General features: G+C 42.6%; 1 protein-coding gene across 1 annotated transcript in view; it reads right to left on the reverse strand.

Moving 5' to 3' along the window:
- Adcy2 (adenylate cyclase 2) overlaps nt 1–14,429 on the reverse strand; it is a 354,940-nt gene that overhangs the window by 251,812 nt on the left and 88,699 nt on the right. The window contains exon 3 of the mRNA XM_028782705.1: nt 3,681–3,842. Within this exon, the coding sequence (XP_028638538.1) occupies nt 3,681–3,842 (162 nt within the window). The remainder of the gene's footprint in view (nt 1–3,680; nt 3,843–14,429) is intronic.

Below are 14,429 nucleotides of genomic sequence, written 5' to 3' on the forward strand. Positions count from 1 at the left end.
TGTGGTGATCCCCAGCCATAAAGTTATTTCCTTGGTACTTCATAACTGTAATTTTGCTACTGTTATGAATTGTAACATAAAAATCTGTTTCCCAATGGTCTTAGGCAACATCTGAAAAACAGCCTTTCCTGACCCACAGGTTGAGAACTGCTGGCTCAGAGGCAGAGCAGTACCATCCAGGACACAAAACCTTTCTTTACACTTGATAACTATCCTACATTTTACATAATAGTTTTTTTTTCTGCACACGAAACCATAGTGAGACAACCAGCAGATGTACAGCATTCTAATTCATAAGCACTGTGCATCAAAGAATTCAAGGAAGTGTTTTTCTTTACCCACAATCCAATGGTGATTTTAGCTTATCTTTCCAGCAGTGGTCAAGCATGATAAAGCTCATCCTTCATATTTCTTTACACATGAACCCGCCTTTTAAAAATAAACTTTCCATTAATTTATTTATTCACTTTACATCTAAATTGCAGTCCCCTCCCTGTACCCTTCCCCATTACCCCATCCTCCATGCTCCCTCCCCCTCACCTCTGAAAAGGGAGAGGCCCCGTAGGTACCATTCCATCCTGGCACCTCATGTCACTGTAGGACTAAGTGCATCCTCTCCCACTGGGGCCAGACAAGGCAGCCCTGTTAGGGTAATATTATCCACAGGCAGACAACAGAGTCAGGGTAGGCCCCAACTTCAGTTCTTGGGGGACGTGCATGAAGACCAAGCTTCACATCTGCTATATATATGTTGGAAGTCTAGGTCCAGCCCATGTATGGTCTTCAGTTGGTGCTTCAGTCTCTGGGAATCCTTAAGGGTTCAGGTTAGTTGACTGTGTCTTCTTGTGGAATCTCCCCAATCTGGGTTCCACAATCCTTGCCCCAATTCTTCCATAAGACTTCCCTAGCTCCATCTAATGTTTGGCTCTATACACTACACCAAACCCCCTTTTGAATCCATCACTGCATTCTTCCTTTTTCGCTCTTGGAATCATGGAATTTCTGAAGACATCAGAAATGGACCATAGGGTCTTTTTCTTTCCAATGTTATCTTTATATGAAATATTATAGCACTAAGCACTCTTAAAGTCATTTATACAATTCCACGATTATATTACGTCTGGCTGCAAGCCAGCATATTTTCCTATTCGTTTTGGGAAAAGAGTAAAAAAAGATGTATACTAATCTTTTTCCGATTTCTTTCACTAATAACGGTAACAATGCATCAAAGAAACCAATTCAATACAAAATGCGATGACCTAAGACACACCTACTTCTTCATAAAGCATTACCTTTCCCTCTTTACATAATTTTTTTATTGCTATAAGAGCCACTAAAGCCGGTGTCACAAGATGCAATACTTCATTTCCTCATGAAGGAAGCTGAGAAACTGTGAAGAGTGTCCCAGTGGACCCAGCGGAAAACTCCACCAAACAGCTGCCACAAAACATGAAACATTCAAGGGACCCGGCGTCAGTGCGAGGATGAAGACAGCTTCCCCACAGTTGTATCTAGAATGTCAATGGGCGGAATGACTTCTCTACTTGCTATTGCACACAGCAACCCAGCCAGGAAGCTGAGCTTCCTTGGTGCTAGCAGTCAGCATGGTATGACCATTGACAGGAGAAAGTGGAACTCTCTAACGGGGTGCAGAGGGCAGCATGAAAGGCAGAGCAGAGGAGCAAGCCTGGGTGGAATCTGCACACAGGAGTTTCTGGAACTTGTTCAGGAACCCATAGGCTCATCTTTCCTTTGAATGCCATGAGAGTTGTATGGAGTTTGGGGTTTTGGGAAAGTGGGAAGATGTGAGTCGAAGGGCACAAACAATGAAAGGAACAAGTTTTATGTCTCACATGCAACATGTATGGTGACAGGTATGGAAACTGGTCTGACAATAATCATGGCACAATGTGTTTGCATATGAATTCATTACACTGTGCAGCTTGCATGTAGGTAGTCGTTATTTGCCCATCTGTCTTAGTTAGGTTTTCTATTTCTGCACAAAACATCATGACCAAGAAGCAAATTGGGGAAGAAAGGGTTTATTCAGTTTACACTTCAGTCAGGACTGGAACTCACACAAGGTAGGAACCTGTAGGCAGGAGCTGATGCCGAGGCCATGGAGGGGTGCTGCTTACTGAATTGCTTTTCCTGGCTTGCTCAGCTTGCTTTCTTATAGAACCCAGGACTACTAGCCCAGGGATGGCACCACCCACAATGGTCCCTCCCACCCTTGATCATTAATTGAGAAAATGCCTTACAGTTGAATCTCATGGAGGCATTTCCTCAACGGAGGCTCCTTTCTCTGTGATAACTCCAGCTTGTGTCAAGTTGACACACAGAACCAGCCAGCACACCCTCCGACACTCTAATGTGCTACACTTCACCTTCATCCATTTGAATAAGTGCTGACTGGGCTCTGTGTGTCAGGTGGTACAGTCCCAGTACACAGAGTAAGGCTGACGACTATCACCTTTGCTCTCACTGTGGAGAGGGGGCTATTGCACCTTGAATTTCATAATGACCCCCAATGCCCTTATAGTGAAGGATGAGTTCCAATACAGCAAAGCCTAAGTGAATGGGTAAAAAAGAGAGCTCTCACTTCATGAATGGATTACACCCCTGATTTGTTCAAGGATAAACACGCTATTAGAGGGTGTGGTTTCTCAGAGCAAGCAGGTTACCAAGGGCACGAGGGCAGGCTTTGAAGATATCCTTGTCCCCCAGACCCTTCTTCACTGTCTCTTCTTCCTGACTACCAGGAAGTTAGTCATCTGCATTCACTCCATGAACATCTACCTGGTTCCTCTCCCTCCACAGGATTCATGTTGGCCACATCTAAAACTCCTCTTTTTGTAGTCAGGATACCACACAGCACTAAGAGGAGTAGCGAGTATTCCAAGTCTCTGGTCCAATTCCATCACCCTCCAGGATTAAATTATCCCCCCTATTGGCACAGGGCTCATTACACTGAAACTTGTACATTTTATACTGTGGACATACTTATTATGACTACCCCAAGACGGCAAGATAAAACATACATTTTTCTCATTAAAATAAGGGACACTGTTAGGAAGAACTCCAAATCACCAACCCTCGTGTTTATGGATACACATAATAGGAAATCAAATAGCTTTTAAAATGCTTTTAACTAATTAAATAGAATGGCTTCTTGAAATATCACTTATTAGCAATGCACAAATTTGCTGCTGTAGCATTTTAAAGAACTCTGCTTTTTAGTGCTCATAGATCTGCCAGAAGACTGAGAAATTGAAGTAGTTGATTTTTTTTCAATACTCTGTAAAGAGAGATGTTGCGGGTGACTTATGCTTCTAATTTATGATGTTTCATACTAAAAGTAAGAGTTCTAAAAATTATAACATATAATAAGATTCCAATGTATACCTTTGCTTCCAAAATTGCATCACTACTCAGCAATCAGCAAAATTATATATATATATATATATATGCATGCATGCATGCATGCAATTATCTTGTGAATATTTTCTCATTGCTGCTAATGGCTAAGTGACTATTAGCTCTACTGGTGGAGGAAGACAGGGCTCAGCAGCCCTTGCAGACCATGTCAAGGAGCAGTCAACATACCCACCCTGCCAGCTCCGACAGATGCTAGGAAAAGCTGCAAGAGGCCCGTGGTTCCCATGAGGATGGACACTCACCTGCCAGAACAGATGCTCCTTGGCCCCAGGTGTTGTAGACAGGTAGACACTCAGCACTATGGTATGAGATGAAGAGGTGAGGACGCTGGCGATGATGGCATCTCGCATGTTGAAGGGAAGCATGGTGTACACCACAAAGATGATGAAGAGGAAGAATGACACCTGTGGAGGGAAGAAAAACACGGAGCGTCAGAAAAATCCCAGTCTCCATTACCATTGACGGAGACGGAAAACAACATGCTTGTTTGAGGAACGACATCATCACAAAATAAGAGTTCGACAGACACACTGAATTATAGCAGGGCACCAAGTCTAGCCCTAGTGCAGGAAGCACTGGCCACGGAAATGTGGGGACCCAAGGCTGAATCCCTGGAACCACATCAATCTGAATGTAGTAATCACAGACTCCTATGGTGACATAGGAAATGGACACTTGGAAGATACCTGGAAGCTTGCAGGGCAGCTAGCCTGGCGTGGGTAGTGGAAATAAGTGCTTAGACCCTGTGTCAGGGTGGAAGGCGAAAACCAATGCCTGAGATTGGTCTCTGTCCTCCATATTTGTTGTAGCACACACACAGATATGCATATGCACAGATTACAGGGGAGGTGAGAAAAAAGTAGCTTGCCATTGTGATGAGGGGAAGGTTTCTCGTGTGGGACTTCAAATTTTAGCAAACAAACTGCTGCATATGTGAGAGTGAGCCTAGGGGCACTTGTGTGAAAGAGCAAAGCCAGGATCATATTGCTGAGGCTTGGAGTCACTGCTTCTGAGTTGGCAAAGATAGACACACAGGGCTTGGGTGCAGACGATCCAGCTCTTGTGGACCAGGTTAGCGCTTCCTGGCAAAGAGGTTAAACATGGAATGACCCTCTGATCCTACGGTTTCACTCCTTAGCATGGTATTTTAAATATATGCATGTGCATATTAATCACAGGATTTGCATATCAATTAAAAGATGGGAACACAGATATCCAGCAGTGGGCGGATATGACCTGTCATATCCACGCACCAGAATGAGATTCATGAATACCATGGAGAAAGCTTTGACATACGGTACAATGTGGATGGAACTCAAAGGTTCCACATCCCATGGTTCTCCTTACATAAAACTACGTGTAGTTAGTAAATCCAGAGACAGGAAGTAGATGCTGATGACCTTGTTGGCAAGGTCTGTGAGCAGGCCTGTGAGGCAGAAGAAGCACAGAGATTGCATAGCAATTGTAGACTTCCCTTGGGCAAGGCATTTGAGTTGGGCAGAGATGTCCATTTGCCCAATACTGAGAACGTACTGAATGTCTCTGTATTCTTCGTCGTAAAATGGCTAACTTATATTTTATGAATTTGACTTTTATTAAAAAATGATCGATATGAAACCACTTAGAAGAACTTTGAGAATGGAAATGAAAATGCCTACTAGGTAATAAAATGAGAGCATTTCCACTGCAAATGAGCCAGCGACAGAGGAGCAAGTGAGAGAACGTAAGCATGTGCTAACTATAGCAGGAGAGTCTGAGGTCACAGGGCTCAGGGGAGAGAGAGTCGTGTGATGACAGTATCCTATGCCATTTGAAGATGACACAGACACCCAGTCAGCTGGATGGATATGGACAGATCACCTCAGCTGTTTCAGTGCATGTTTTCTGTGAGTTTCCAAGTGTGACATGACCACCAGGCTCTCCTGCCCACAGACTGAAGACAGTGCAGCTCAGAGAATGGCAGGCTTCATCTTCTCCTGTCCTTGATCACATTTATAACATAAAGGTCTTGTCTACCTCCAAGCTGTGGTTCCAGGATGACACCTTACATGCTTCGTCACACTTGCAAGACTACACAGAAAAAGAGAGGTTTACAGCCTAAAAATAACTATGAATTCCTAAAAACATGTCCTTTTTATTTTCTTCAGGACATTCTAAGCAGGACATCCATTCATTCCTCAAAAAAAAAAATGCATGGGTTCCTTTGAGGGGGCAGCATCTCCTGGAGAGGAGGCTCGATCACAGCTCTGAGCCGTTACAACTGAGGGGATGAGTCTGTCATGCATGCCAGCTGTCTTCATGGCTGAGAGAAGGGCCACCCTTCCTACCCAACCCCACTCTGAAGAGACAATGAAATGGCCTCTAAATCATTCTCCCTATTTGCTGCTAGTTCTGTCATCGTGGAATGACAGCCAAGGAGAAAACCATCGTGGGTGGGCAAAGTGACCAGAAGTCCTCGGGAAGCCTGAGTTTGGTGTGGGCCATCTGCTTCAAGCCCCCGCTTCCTCCCCTTCAAGATATATTTATATGGGCTGTCAGGATAAAAAATGTGGGTGAGCAGATTAACATAGCCATACTTTTTCGAGCAAATATTTTTTCTTTTGCCTCTTCAAAATAAAAGACTATGGAGATGCTTTTTTTTTTCCAGCAAAGCATTAGCAGTAAGCATGACACACATTCCGTTTTTCCTATTCTGCGTGTGGCTGAGACCCAGTAATGCTTTCAGGAGCACTTTGTGCAGTGGGCAATGGTCTGTACAGACAGAAGAGAATTGCCTCCCTCGTGAAGCCTTCCTGAGGCCAGAATATGAAGAAAATGTTCAGGGAATCAATCACCACCTTTCAAGTCAATTACTGACCTTTGCAAGCATTTACTGAGGGCTAACCTAGCACGATTACGTTTCCAAAGTTGAGATGAGCACTTGCATCAATTCAAGCTCAGGGGTCCGGTGTTGGTGCTTCAGGAGCTCAGGCAGAGCCCCCTGTGTTGCACCCACCAGTATGACTTGTCCGATGAGAGTCAAGTTCAAGTCTTCTTGGAGGAAGTGTCTTTACACCTTGTTAATCTCAAAAGGTTCTCAGATCATTAGGTCTATTTTAAAACTCCAAAGAGTACCATATGTAAAACTTAAATGGATCTGGCACATCCTAAAAACATGTGGGTAAAATGCTCCAGAAACTTCTCCTGCAGTCTCTAGGGTTTCCATGTTACCATGGGGACCTGAGATTCCTCTTAGCTGTACTCTTTTCTCTGTGTGGGACAAGAGGCTGAAAATAAAAGCAAGACCACTGTTCTTAAGACTGCAGGGAATGGCAGGTGACGGAGTATCTGAAGTGGCCATGCTCATGTCGGTAAAGGGGCCACAAGTACACGTTCCCACGAACCTCTGCAAGACACACATATCTTCCTACACATCTACCTGACCCTTCATTTCCACGGCTTTCTAGCCCACAGAACTTTTCTCTGTGCTCACTGACCTGTTCCTCTGGAAGCTATCTCACTTTATCTGGTGACTGCCCAGTTTCCAATCACTGAGGCACATACCACCAAAGCTTATCCTTAGCCATGTTCTCTTCTGGTTTTGACCCTCCCCCGTGCTACGTTCCTGGCATCTGTCTATTGTTCTGTTTTACATTTATGTCACTGTCTCAGGACCTTTCCACCTGGCTTATGCAACACACTGTCCTCCCTCATCTGACAGCAGAATGAATCCTCTCCTGTTTGTATCCACTCAATTCCTGTCTCCATGTTTCAGGATATCCCAGTTTAACTTCCTGTCACCATTTTCTTCTCAGTTAGGGGAAGTTCCATAAGTATCTATGAAACATAAACACAACTAGTGTGGCCTCTCTGGGTAGCAAAAAGAAGCGGTGCATGATATGTCTTGTCACCTTTTCTCCCTGGCAGTCATGAAGTGAAGTGACAGTGTTGGAACTCCTCTAGTATATGTCAGGAAGTGAGGATAGAAGGTCTCAGGTGACCCACAGTGACCTGCAGTTATGCAAGCAATTGATCCACATTTGTGGTATTAGCTCCCAAGTCACTAAGGAGAGCTCAGCTGGTCTGAATCCATACCAAGGCCGTATATCCCCCCTCTGTCACATTACTGTTCTCTTTATAAAAGGGGATTACTTTTATATGCATTACTGACCAGTTTGGTTTTTAAAACAAATATTTTTGTGAATACATTGCTACTAGTTTATGACATTTTATAGTAATACGGGCATTGCCATTTATAGTATGCTTTCCCTTAGTGCTGACTTACCTAGCAAGACAGGTACCCACGAACTGACTTTAATATGTGTTCTCTGAGCTACCTTGCTTCAAAATTCTATTTTCCCTTATCCAAATAATACTGCATAGCTTGTGCCTCTGAGTATAAAGATCTAAGGCTTTTCTTCCTTAGATGATGGCCTCCTCTGGTCTGCCCTAAGAACTCTGCACGTCATGACACGTTCTTTTCCATTCGTACATCTAGTTCCCTTCACCAACTTCACTTACCATGTTTTCAGTTCTAATTTATGTATTACTGTCCCCCATACACAGTGAAGGAAAATGATCCTTTCAGAGCACACCTTGATTAACCAAGAGCCAAGACTGCAGAGCTCAGGGCTGCACCTGATGTAAGAGCTGCTTCATAAATTCTGTTGTCTTTACAAAAAGTCTATTATTCATGTTAGTGTGACACAGCTCACGCTCCTCAAAAGCACCTCACAAAACACATCTCTAAAACAGTTCACTGTCCTCTTCGGTATAATTAGCTTCGCCATTAACTACAACATGTTGATTTCTGAATTCACATTTTTTTCTATCTAATGGATCAATTACATGAAAAAACTAAAAAACAACCCTCAACTCTCTATTAGACAGACACTGGCCAGATTCCCATAGCAGACAGCAGCAGTAAATCTGGGAGCAGCCCCTGCTCACAGGGAATGTAGGCTGCAGTAATACCTGTATGGCACCTTCTCTCTGATCCAATCCCTGCAATCCCTGAATCCTACACAAAGACTTCCCAGGTCTGGGAGTCATGAAGCCACTGTTAATTAACAAAAGGGAAGGAGTGGCCTAGGCTTTGTGCATTCAGCCTGACAGTTGAGATTTTTGGGGATGTCCATGCACACTGGGATTTCCAGAAGTCAGTCCAGAGGTGCTGTCACTTTCAAGTTCAGGAGGATACAGATTGCTTGTAGCATACACCAGCTAAGGAGAAACAAACTCATTCTGCCCAATGCTCTGTGCTCCTAGCAATACAAACTTGGAAAAAAAGAATTTTAAGAAGATAGGAGTATAGATTTAAAAAAAAAAAGATATGAGTGATAGAGTGTCACTGTGTCTATCTACCAGAAGAGGCTCTTTCCAGTCTGAAGAGATCTAGACTTAAAAGACTAGAAGCACTGCTGACTTAACTACTTCCTTAGAGTCATATGCGAAGTGTGTCAGCATCTTTTATCTGTCACAACAAATTACCGCATGTTCAGTGACTCAAATGTCAACAAAAAAGTTACTCTCGTTGTTGGAAATCAAAAAGTTTAAAATGTAGGTGTCAGCAGGGCTGGGTTCTTCCAGGAAGATTATGGGAAGAGCTACTGAGTCTCTGCTCCTCTAACTGACTGCACTGGACAACCTGGGCATCCACTTGGTAGAAGACATGCCATTCCAATCTTGGTGGCATTATTCCAGGGTACCTCTCCTGTTCTCTGAGGGTATCTTTACCTGGCATCTTCTTTATGTAACTTTGCAACATTTTTAAGAACACCGATTGCTGGGTTTAAGATATAACATAACTCCAGTGTGATCTCTCAACTTGACCATATGTACAAAGAATAGATTCCCAAATTAGGTGAGAGTCACAGATACTGAGGATAGGAATTTCAATTCAACCCAGATCATCAATTTGTTCTATAGAACAAACCAGTATTTAGATTTCAAACCCTTGCTTCTACTTCACATTCCTCTTCGATTCCGAAATCAGACATTGAAGCAATGTCTATGATATCAAGGTTTTTACACTTAAGAAAACAAGTTGATGTGGTTTAGAGGTGTAATATCTCATAAAAACTTGTATAATGAGATTTGATTTTCCCAGGTATCTAGCAGTGGACTCTAGGCAACGATTGAATCATGACTGACGATCCATAGATAAGTTCTAAGAAGAACAATCAGGGGTCTGGCCTTGACTGAAGTTCACTGGGAGGTATACTTAAGAGGATATCTCTGGCTCCCTGCTCCTTTCTCTCTTTGTCGGCATTACCATCAGGAGAACAGCCTCTTCCACCAATTCTCCCACTTGCTAGGAGTTCAGCCTCCCATAATGTCCCAAGCAATGCAGACAGTTGACCAGAGGCTGAACCTTGAAAACTAGGAGAGAAAACTATAACATTCCACTTCCAAAGTTGATTTGCCCCAGCCATTTTGTTATGACCATGGAACAATGACTAATATACAAGTCAACAGTATCATTAGGCCTCTCCTGGAAGGCTTATACATTATAGAATATAGCTCAATATTTCTTTCAGGACTCGATGATATGAAAAAGTTTCACAACACTCCAATATTATCTGGTAAACAATAGACGTTTTTAAAAATTAAATCTTGCCTCAAGTATTACTAAAGATTTGCTGACTATCCACTCTCTTCTGTGTTATATGATCCTAATATGTGTGGCAGACTCGAACATTTCTGAATGCAGTGGGGTTCGCAAGAGAAATAACACCAGAGAAAGGTTAATATTTCTGTTATATGAATAATGTTATAGGGAAAATCCCATTGATTTTTATAACCAGAAGCAGAGATATTGAAATCATGATTCATCCAGATTAGAAAAATTAGAAATAGCATAATATTTCAGTTTCTTAACTTATTTTGATTCATTATTTTAAGTGTATTTTTGTCTACATGAATATATGTACATTGCATGCAGTGTCTGATACTCTCAGAAGCTAGAAGAGGGTATTGGCTCCTGTGGTAGTTTGAATGACATTGGCCCCACAGGATCATAAATTTGAACACTTGGTCCTCAGCTGTCGGAACTGTTTGGGAAGGAATGGGAGGTGTGGCCTTGTTGGAGGGGATGCGTTGTCACTGGGACTGGGCTTTGAGATTTCAAAAGCCCACACCCTTCTGGGTTAGCTGCCTGTCTTCTGCTTCTGGATTGAGATGTGAGCTCTCAGCTACTGCTCCAGTATCATGCCTGATTGCCTGCTGTTATCCTCCCTGACCTTGTAGTTACGGACCCAGCCTCTGAAACTATAAGCCCCTAATAAGCACTTTCTCCCATAAATTGCCTTGGTCACTTTGTCTTATCACAGCAATAGACCAGTAACTAAGGTTCCCTGGAACTGGAATTATGAATAGCTATAAGCTGCCATACGGACGCTGGGCATCGAACTCAGTCCCTCTACAAGAACGTTATCTTGACTGCTGATCTATCTTTCCAAGCTCCCGTTTCCTAATTATGAAAGGGACAAATTTTTGAGCCCAAACTGTACGAATTATACCATTCTAAGTAAAATATCGGATACAATGCTATACCTCATTACTGTCAGAAATTCTAAGTATAAATGCGAAAAAAATTTTTTAGCAAAATTCCGCCAAAGTAAGGGCAGAATTATTTAAAGCAAGATATACAAACGACCAATAGATGTATTCAAGGAAGTTCAATCTCACTGATCCTATGTGAAATATGAATAAAAAGTACAAGAGATACTATTTTATATCTTGTGGATATGATCAAATGATGATTCCTGCCAATGTATATTAATTAGCACAGTAATTATGGAGATGTTATAGTGATTTCTATGAAAGCCAGAGACAGAAGAGCTGTGTTGGTTAATTTTATCATGTTTATGCCCAAATATTTGACATAAACAACTTCAGGGGGAAGGGATTCTTTGTTCAGGAGCTTCAGGCCATTGTGGTGAGAGGAGGGGCACACAGGAGTTCACAGCACAGCTGTAAGAAGGCAGAGAGACCAGGAAAAGGAATGTCAGGAGGGCCCAGGCCATAGTCTTATCCCAAGAGCACTCCCTCAGTGGCCTAATTCTTTCAATAAAGCCCACTTGCTATTTTTTTTTTTTTTACCAACTCACAGCAATGCCACTTCTGAATCTATCAAGGGCTTAATTCATCAATTTATTTTGGCTGTGAAAAACATGTGGTATCTATTCTGACTGAAATTTTGGCCTTTTAAGAGGAAACTCAAGCCTGGAACTGTATGCTTAACCAAGCTAGAGAAGTCATGAGCCCTAGAGGAGCACGTACTTCAATTGTTTGGCTAAGTGTCTGTAATCTCGTCTTTATACCCACAGGTGCACCACAACCTTCATTAGACACACTTCCATTTGAGGTGAATGGCAGTTAGTACGGAGACTAAGGAAAATAAGTGATGGTGGACTGCCCAGCCCTAAATGAAACACCTGTCACACACAGCCTTTTTTCAAAGCTCAGGGGGTTCTGGAAGACAGGGCTAAGAGAATGTAAGACTCAGAGACAGGACCACTATGGAGCACTGTCTTCTCACAGAGGCAGAGGACCACTAAGGAGCACCCTCTTCTCACAGAGGCAGAGGACTTCTATGGACCACCCCTTTCTCATACTGTCTCTTTTGCACTGAGAATCCTTTACTTGAATGAGTTTAGTTTTTCAGGATGCGTATGTGAGACCAAGCAGCACTTTCCTTCCTATGCCTGACTACTTTTTCTTCATGTAACATCAAGACACTCATCTGTCTTGTCCCAAATGATAGGATTTTCTTCTTTTCTATGTATGTGTATCACACTTCTCTTTTAAGATAGAATCTCCCTCTGTAGCTTTGCCTGGCTTATTACTCCCTATGAATCCCAGGATAGCCTTGAACAATACTCCTGCCTCAGCCTCCTGAGTGGTGAATTACACGCATGAGCCACCACACCAAGCCTCTTGTTTTGTTTTTTGGTTTTTTTAGCTGATGTTTTCTTTACCCACTCCATGACTGATGGAACTTCAAGCCGATTCACCTTACTCAGGACCATGTAAAGAGGCGTCCTGACATCTCTTCTGGACCCTGGCTTCTTGTTCTCTGTGTGTGTTCTCAAGCATTGTTTTGCTGAGTTATATATCATTCTATTTTAATTCCCTTATAAGGGATTCTTCTATTGTTATTTTCAGTATTGGAATTTCACTCCCTTATAAGAGTAACACAAAACAAAACCTGCAGGGACATGCTGATGACTAGATTCTGTGAGGTTCTATTTCTTTCATACCTTAGACCACCAGATATTCAGAACTCTTTTCAACATCAACCCTACAGAATGTGAAAACATCACCTTAAATGTTGTATTATGAATCAAATGAATGCATTATCCTCCTTGATAGATATCCCAGGCTTCCAAACAGTAAGGATGAAATCATGAATCACAGGGTGCACTTCACGATTCTCTTTAAAATCCTATGCAGTATGAGACAGACCCATAACGGGATTGAATGAGAGACAATTTAAGTTCTCTGTGCCTTTTAAATTTGAAACAGGTAGGAGGTAGATCATAGATTCTTAAAATGCTTTATAAAATAGAAGAGAGAGGCAAGAGGTAAGAGAGGCAGCTTTGCTAGGCTCTGGGTACCTATGTAAATGTGTTATCTCCACCCTCCTTCCAACACTCACATTCCTCTATTCTTATTCTCAGGGTCGGAATCACTGTTAGCACTAGACATGTGTTCTACCACTGAGCTACACCCCAGCCCCAGGTCACACTTTCCTCTGCTGTATTTATATTAACTTCGAACCCCATGAGACATTCCATCATCCACAAAGATGCATGGTAGGTGAGCATCCTTCAAAAGGCCCATATATTAAAGACGTGATCCAAAGCCTGTGTTACCACTGGAAGGTGTTGAGACTTTCAGTGACTAGGACTAAACTGAAGGAAGTTATATCACTGGACTGTGCCATTGAAAGGGATTTTGGGAGCCAGAATTCTTCCCTGGATCCTCTTTGCTTCTCTGGCACTGTAGGGTAATACATGCCTGCTCCATCTCGCAGCCCCTCACGAGTGTGCTGCTTCACCTCAGGCCAAGGAAGACCAAGGACCACAGATGGAGACCTCTCCTCTGAATCCAGGAGCAGAAGGAGCCTTCTCCTCCCACACTGATCAGTGGAACTCCCCCCAACACCTAGCATACAATATACCTCAACTTTTGATTCTAAAGAGGCTTTCAATTGAGACAGATTCCAAATAGATTCATGTACTGCAAATAGTTTAGGCCTTAGCACCTATTACTGCCCCTTTCCTTTAGGAAGCAAGAAAGGAAAGGGTGGTCTTCAACATTTGAATCATTAACATGCTAATTCGTCTTGTAGATTTCCCCATTTTTCTCTCTTTCTCTGTCTCTGTCTCTCTCCCTCCCACCCTCTCTCTCTTCCCCCTCTCTCTCTATCTCTTTACCTTTCTCTGTATATCTTAGATTTTTTAAATTTTCTTTTTAAATATGTTTTTAAATAAAATAGAATTACATCATTTTCTTCCCTCAAGCTCCCCCTATTCTCCTATTCTCAAGTTCATTATCTATCTATCTATCTATCTATCTATCTATCCATCCATCCATACACACACACACACACACACACACACACACACACACACACACACACTACTGAGTCCCCATTGATGGTAGTGTGTATGTAGTTTCACGGCTGACTACTCTTCATTGGACATCCAGTGAAGGGGCTCATCCCTGGGCGAGGCTAATTTTCCTTCTTCCAGTATTCTTAAAACCCTTCAACTCTCTCAGTGAATGCCAGGTTATTTTCTATAATTCCTCCATCACTTCATTTTTTTTTTATTTTTGCTTTTTTTGTGTGTAAAAACGTGTGCACGTTTATGGATGCACATGTGTTGGTACGTGTGTACGTGTATGTGAATGCATGTGGAGGTTGTTTGCTCATAGCCAGCCTCTCCTCTCCTCTCCTCTCCTCTCCTCTCCTCTCCTCTCCTCTCCTCTCCTCTCCTCTCCTC

This window comes from Grammomys surdaster, unplaced genomic scaffold (assembly GCF_004785775.1).
Source record: "Grammomys surdaster isolate TR1022 unplaced genomic scaffold, NIH_TR_1.0 843, whole genome shotgun sequence".
Lineage (NCBI taxonomy): Eukaryota > Metazoa > Chordata > Mammalia > Rodentia > Muridae > Grammomys > Grammomys surdaster.